The following is a 6,773-nucleotide window of genomic DNA, read 5'->3' as shown; positions in this document are numbered from 1 at the left end:
GGATACGTTCTCACGCTCAAACGCGTGTGTATAAAGATTCCGGTCTATTAAAAGGAAGTCCCTTTCTATTTCCCTGCGTCAGAGAGCAGAAGGGACGATACATTGGTAGCATTTTATTCAAGAAAAGTCAACGAAATAACAAGGTATGTAGAATAGTAGTCTACGGCCGTATTGCACACATTCCACCCCGTCATTTGTGTTTTCTTCTGAGCTGTTACTGAAGTATTTAGTGAATGTGTACTCGCAGAATGCTCACGAGTCACAATTTAGTATCATAACGTTAACCATGCTGTGGGCCACATGTGGAATATTGGCTTTGTCTTTTCAGTATTCAGGCGTAATGTTTGGCCTACGGGGAGATTTTTGTGTAGTCACCGATGGTTTGTAATGCTGAGCAATGCCATTGCGGCACGGTGCCGCACTGCAAGGCCAGGCTTGTGTTACAGCAGGGCAGGTGTGGTGAGGATGACAGCGCTGCTCCGTATATTTGACGGATCCACGGCCGTGATAGGAATTGCCCGTGCATACGACAGGGCCAGGTTATTGAACAGAGCACGTCTCTTAAACTGAAAATACTAAAGTGAAGCCGATGATAAGAATGTTCAAATGGTCGTTGATTCCAGTTGTTGGTAACGTGAATGTGAATCAGTGTAAAATCGTTCATACGTGTTACGTAACTAATAAACACACGATCTGTTCACTAACATGCGTGCAGACTTTGGTAAATGCAGGACGACCTCTGTAATTGTCGAGTAATTGTTTCGGCTTTCCTGCGACTCGTACGATAACGCTGCTTTATAATGACTTGGGGTTACACGTCGCAAGAGGCTTTTAACGATACAGTAATAACAGTTTTGATCATAAATGACCTGTTGATGCCGCATTTCATAACTCTTTAGTCATTTTGTGGTCTACAGTTGCTCCTCGGCACGTGTTTGTAGGCTCCATTGTCTGTCGGTGGACGCCATATTGGTTTACGGCCACTTCCGTCGATATGCAATGCCATGATGGCAGCTGTCCTAAGTTTATGAAGTCAGCTTTCGATTGAGATCAAGTGATGTGTAACGAAACTGAAACAGTTTGTTCTTTAAAGCAGAATGCTGTGTGACACAGTAAATGTCCCCGTTAGCCTTTGAATATATATGGTATGGTGTTCTGCTGACAGTGCTTTATCATACCCTAAAATGACTGGATTTGTTTTTCTTTTGTAATATTCAGCCCAAGGCAGTTTGCTAACACAGACTACATTTGCTTATATTCAGATGCCTGAAGAAATGCACCAAGAGGAGGAGGCTGAGACCTTTGCCTTCCAGGCAGAGATCGCTCAGCTGATGTCCCTGATCATCAACACCTTTTATTCCAACAAAGAGATCTTCCTCAGGGAGTTGATCTCCAATGCCTCTGATGTAAGTCTACAGGAGCTTGACAATCATTTATTTTCTTGCCCTTTTTCTGATTGTGGTCATGTTATCTGTTGCAATCGGTCATTTTTGTGTATTTCCAATAGCCTTCTTGTATTTGTCAATGTCTTTATAGGCTCTGGACAAAATCCGCTATGAAAGCTTGACTGACCCATCCAAGCTGGACAGTGGCAAGGATCTGAAAATTGACATCATCCCCAACAAAGCTGATCGCACCCTGACCCTCATTGACACTGGAATTGGAATGACCAAAGCAGACTTGATTAACAACCTGGGTACAATTGCCAAGTCTGGTACAAAAGCCTTCATGGAGGCCCTGCAGGTACTACAGGAGAACACAATTTAGACTGCAAAATATGGTGGGGGGGGGGGGAGTTTTACTTGTGGAATAAAAAAAAAATTTTGATATTAAGAATGTCATCCTTTAATGACAAATAATTTTGTGTTCCACTAGGCTGGTGCTGACATTTCCATGATTGGTCAGTTTGGAGTGGGTTTCTACTCTGCCTACCTTGTTGCTGAGAAGGTAGTTGTCATCACCAAGCACAATGATGATGAGCAGTATGCCTGGGAGTCATCTGCTGGAGGATCATTCACAGTCAAGGTCGACAATGGTATGTGTCCTGTAACTGTTACGATATCAGACTGTTTGCATCTGATAGAGCTGCTCCTTGTTCAGACTATTTACACCATTTAAAGCAATTTGAAAGTTTCAGATGGTGTGGTATGTTCCACCCATTTCCTCTACAAGTAAAACTAGTTCATGGAAGCTATTTTGGTTGTCGAGTTATTGTGTAAATATCCATTTATTCCTTGGTTTTATGTTGTAGTTTTGATCAGGGAAAGGTGTGCTAATGCAGGGACTGTTTTGTTCATAGGTGAGCCCATGGGCCGTGGCACAAAGATCATCCTGTACCTGAAGGAGGACCAGACGGAGTACATTGAGGAGAAGAGGGTCAAGGAGATTGTCAAGAAGCACTCTCAGTTCATTGGCTATCCTATTACCTTGTTTGTAAGTGTTGAATCTGACTCTATGCTGTAACACCATTGTTGTTTTAGATTGGTCAAAACTGTTTTTCAGTGGCATTAAAATGAGGTGACATGGATTTGCAGGTTGAGAAGGAGCGTGACAAGGAAATCAGTGACGATGAGGCAGAAGAAGAAAAGGCAGAGAAGGAGGAGAAAGAGGAAGGTGAGGACAAGCCAAAGATTGAGGATGTTGGCTCTGATGATGAGGAGGACTCCAAAGACAAGGACAAGAAGAAGAAAAAGAAGATCAAAGAGAAGTACATTGATCAGGAGGAGCTCAACAAGACCAAGCCCATCTGGACCAGGAACCCTGACGACATCACAAATGAGGAATATGGGGAATTCTACAAGAGTCTGACTAACGACTGGGAGGATCACCTGGCTGTCAAGGTAAATGGGGAAATACACAAGTGTTTATTGCATGTATCAGTTGGTCTACCTTGACTAAACTGAGCAAAAATAGTAGGACTAAAGCAAAGGAAAATGCTTCCTCCCTACAGCACTTCTCTGTGGAAGGCCAGCTGGAGTTCCGGGCTCTGCTTTTTATTCCACGCCGTGCACCTTTTGACCTCTTTGAGAACAAGAAGAAGAAGAATAACATCAAGCTGTACGTCAGGAGAGTCTTTATCATGGACAACTGTGAAGAGCTTATCCCAGAGTACCTGAGTAAGTTGGCTGTCTTTTCCACAAGCAGACAGACAGAGCTTTCCTCTGTCTGTCTGAAGAAGACTTAACATACTCCAAACATGAGCACTAGTGCCCTTGCAGCATAGTGGCCAGACACTACTTATCGGGCTGCACATGGATGTATCTGGTGACTCTTGTGGGCAGATCATGGAATTTACGCTGTCTTGCATGCTCTCAGCTGTGGGAAGCAAAACACTAATTTAATGCTGAAATATTCACAGCTAAACATGTTTTATGTTCATTCCAGACTTTGTGCGTGGTGTTGTGGACTCTGAGGACCTCCCCCTCAACATCTCCAGGGAAATGCTGCAGCAGAGCAAGATCCTGAAGGTCATTCGTAAGAACATCGTCAAGAAATGTCTTGAGCTCTTTGCCGAACTGGCTGAGGACAAGGACAACTACAAGAAGTTCTATGAAGCTTTCTCCAAGAACATTAAGGTACCTAAAATGTTTCCATTGTACTGGTTGCATTTTCTTGGATTCATAAGGATTGTCTTCTTCTAGTGGTGGTTGTACCTTCTGGCTTTCCATGGCAGCATATCTTGTAGTTTTTGCTCAGATTTTCAAAACCCACTGCATAGCTGCCTTTGTGTACTCTCATCCACTTCCATTTGCATCTCATGCAGCTGTGCATTGCAAAGTGTGCATGACTTGTCTGTAGTAGACTTGGTGCAGTGCTTATATGCTGTAAATTGAATGGAGTATCTCCACATGTTATGAACTAAAAATGTGTTTGAGTAACTTTTTCTGTTGTAACTGCTGTCTTGTGCACACTGACTGCAGTATACTGCATAGTTAGATGCAGAATGAACAAAAATTTTGAGGAGCTCAGTCATTTTTGTGATTTGTATTATGAAGTAGGTTTAATTGTACCTCAGTCCTGGACAGGAAGACCTTTAACTCATGAGTTAACTCCAAAGTTTCAGATAATCTTGTGTTGAGATGCAGGCTACTGTTGTACGGGATTGTTTTTAGTGGGTAAATAATCATTCTTTATTCTCCATCTGTAGCTGGGCATCCATGAGGACTCTCAAAATCGTAAGAAGCTGTCTGAGCTGCTGCGCTACCACAGCTCTCAATCTGGAGATGAGACAACCTCCCTTACAGAGTACCTGACTCGCATGAAGGAAAACCAGAAGTCTATCTACTACATCACTGGTAAAGTTGTCCCTCAGAAAAATTGATTTATTTTGTCTGATACTTTTTTTTTTTTGCTCTTCAAACTGCTCTGTGTGCATGAACCCATGTAAAATTTTAGGTCTACTTAAACTAAACTGTATTAATTCTGTCAACATCACCTTGTTTACTTGTCCTGTTTTAGGTGAGAGCAAGGATCAGGTGGCCAACTCTGCCTTTGTTGAACGTGTCCGCAAGCGTGGTTTCGAGGTCCTGTACATGACGGAGCCCATTGATGAGTACTGTGTTCAGCAGCTGAAGGAGTTTGATGGAAAGAGTCTGGTCTCTGTCACCAAAGAGGGCCTGGAGCTGCCAGAGGATGAGGAGGAGAAGAAAAAGATGGAGGAGGACAAGGCCAAGTTTGAGAGCCTCTGCAAGCTCATGAAAGAGATCCTTGACAAGAAAGTAGAGAAGGTCAGTGATCCTTAAGAGTTGCAAATTAATATTGGCTGAAATTAAATGCCATACTGTGGGATTTGGATCCTTAAGGTTTTTCACAGTTGACAGTATTTTGTTTGGAAACAGGTTTCCTAATTGGTCCCAACTGATTGTGGTGAGTCCATGCAGCTTTGAGGTGGCCCCTTAGATCTCCAGCGCCATCAAGTGTGAACTGAATGAACTGACTTGTAGCTGATAACTAGCTATTACTGTCCAAACCATATCTGCAGTGATGAGGAGAGGCAGAGAGATGGAGTCATAGCATTGCATGTTCATACAAGCCTTTTTTTTTTTTTTTTGGCAGCAAACGGGTTGCACAACTTACAGCTCACACACATCTTCAGCCACTAGTTCCCACAAAACTGCCTCAGTTACACCAACTAGCGGTTGACTCAGCCACTTGCCAATACACTCGTCCAGTTGCCCAACACTAAAATGCTTGTGATGGTGTTCTAACAGATGCCTGGATTTTGGTCTGTATCAAGATTTACAAAATGTGAAGATGCAATTTGTCATGTAGTGGAGTTTAACATATTTTTTCTTTGCCTAAATGTATGGTAATTTGGTGAACTTGCCTTCTGTGTGCTGGTGTTATTTCTAACGTGATTGTCTGCATGCTTTGTTAATTTGGTTTGCCGAAAGATGTTGACGAAGATGTAGGATTGGCCTGCTGTTTTTGCTCTTAATCTTAAGTCCAGTCTTATGTCCTCTGTGCTGTCTAGGTGACTGTGTCAAACAGGCTGGTGTCATCACCCTGCTGCATTGTGACGAGCACTTACGGCTGGACGGCAAACATGGAGAGAATCATGAAGGCCCAGGCACTCAGGGACAACTCCACCATGGGCTACATGATGGCCAAGAAACACCTGGAGATCAACCCTGATCACCCAATCGTGGAGACACTCCGGCAGAAGGCTGAGGCTGACAAGAACGACAAGGCTGTGAAGGATCTCGTCATTCTGCTGTTCGAAACTGCACTGCTCTCCTCTGGCTTCTCTTTGGACGACCCACAGACCCACTCTAACCGCATCTACAGAATGATCAAACTTGGACTGGGTAAGAGCATGCTGCAGATCAGTATGGTCTCCAATTTACATGAACAGTTGAATTGCTCTCAATATAACACAATGTTTCAATCTCTAGGCATTGATGACGACGATGTTGCCCCAGAGGAGACCACCACTGCAGCCATCCCAGATGAGATCCCTCCCCTAGAAGGTGACGGTGATGATGATGCTTCCCGTATGGAAGAAGTTGATTAAACTGACCACCCCTGCCAGACTTCTAACAACACTTTAGCTTCACTTTCCCCATTGTTCATCCTTAAAACTGCAACAAATTAGTCATTCATGTTGTGTGGTGGACCAGTGTTGCTCTTGTGTTTAGAGCATCACACTGTAAGACCCTTTTAAGAAAAACAGTTTTGTTTTTTGCTATAAGTTCTTGGTGACAGCACATTTGCTTTAAAGTATCCTCTTGCACTGAGTTTTAAATGTTGGAGTGGTAAATGTGCAAACATCAGAATGGTACATTCCATTATCAGATCAGGTTTGAGAAGGTTCTGTTCAAGTGCAACATTGCACGCTGCATGGAGAGAGGACTGTATGATTCCTTTGCCTGAGTCCAGGCTTGTCTGTATTTGAAGTCTTGTTTTGCAGAAAAATTAAAGCTGTAATACCTGACTTGTTGTTGTGTTGCATCCATCTAAATGGGGAACTAGAGTTGGATTGAATGTCTGCACATACTGAAATTCAACAAGGGCACTAAACTGCAAGCACTACTTGTGAAGGTTTTTAAAGGTTTAATCACTCTGGATACTTGCTTCAGCTGATCACCAGATGGGGATGGAACAGTTAAGTTTTGCCAAGTTGAACTTAGTTTGCATCTAAAGTGTCCACTGTGTTTTGTCATTTACATTTATTGCTGCCATATTAAAAATGTAAACCTCTTCCAGTGACATGTACATTGCAAACCTTTTTGCTGCAGCGTATAATTGTTACAAAAAGTCACATTCCCAATTCT

The 6,773-nt window shown here is 42.9% G+C and overlaps 1 protein-coding gene across 1 annotated transcript; it reads left to right on the top strand.

The window, feature by feature from the left end:
• On the top strand, nt 1-6,433 carry hsp90ab1 (heat shock protein 90, alpha (cytosolic), class B member 1). The gene is made up of 12 exons (XM_022211490.2): nt 1-143; nt 1,263-1,406; nt 1,537-1,743; nt 1,876-2,035; nt 2,300-2,433; nt 2,535-2,840; nt 2,951-3,116; nt 3,385-3,575; nt 4,148-4,295; nt 4,459-4,727; nt 5,474-5,807; nt 5,895-6,433. The coding sequence occupies exons 2-12, from the start codon at nt 1,263-1,265 to the stop codon at nt 6,011-6,013; spliced, it is 2,178 nt and encodes a 725-aa protein (XP_022067182.1). The 5' UTR covers nt 1-143; the 3' UTR covers nt 6,014-6,433.
• The last annotated feature ends 340 nt before the right edge of the window (nt 6,434-6,773 follow it).

Source organism: Acanthochromis polyacanthus, chromosome 16 (genome assembly GCF_021347895.1).
Source record: "Acanthochromis polyacanthus isolate Apoly-LR-REF ecotype Palm Island chromosome 16, KAUST_Apoly_ChrSc, whole genome shotgun sequence".
NCBI lineage: Eukaryota > Metazoa > Chordata > Actinopteri > Pomacentridae > Acanthochromis > Acanthochromis polyacanthus.
This window is presented reverse-complemented; position numbering and strand designations above follow the sequence as displayed.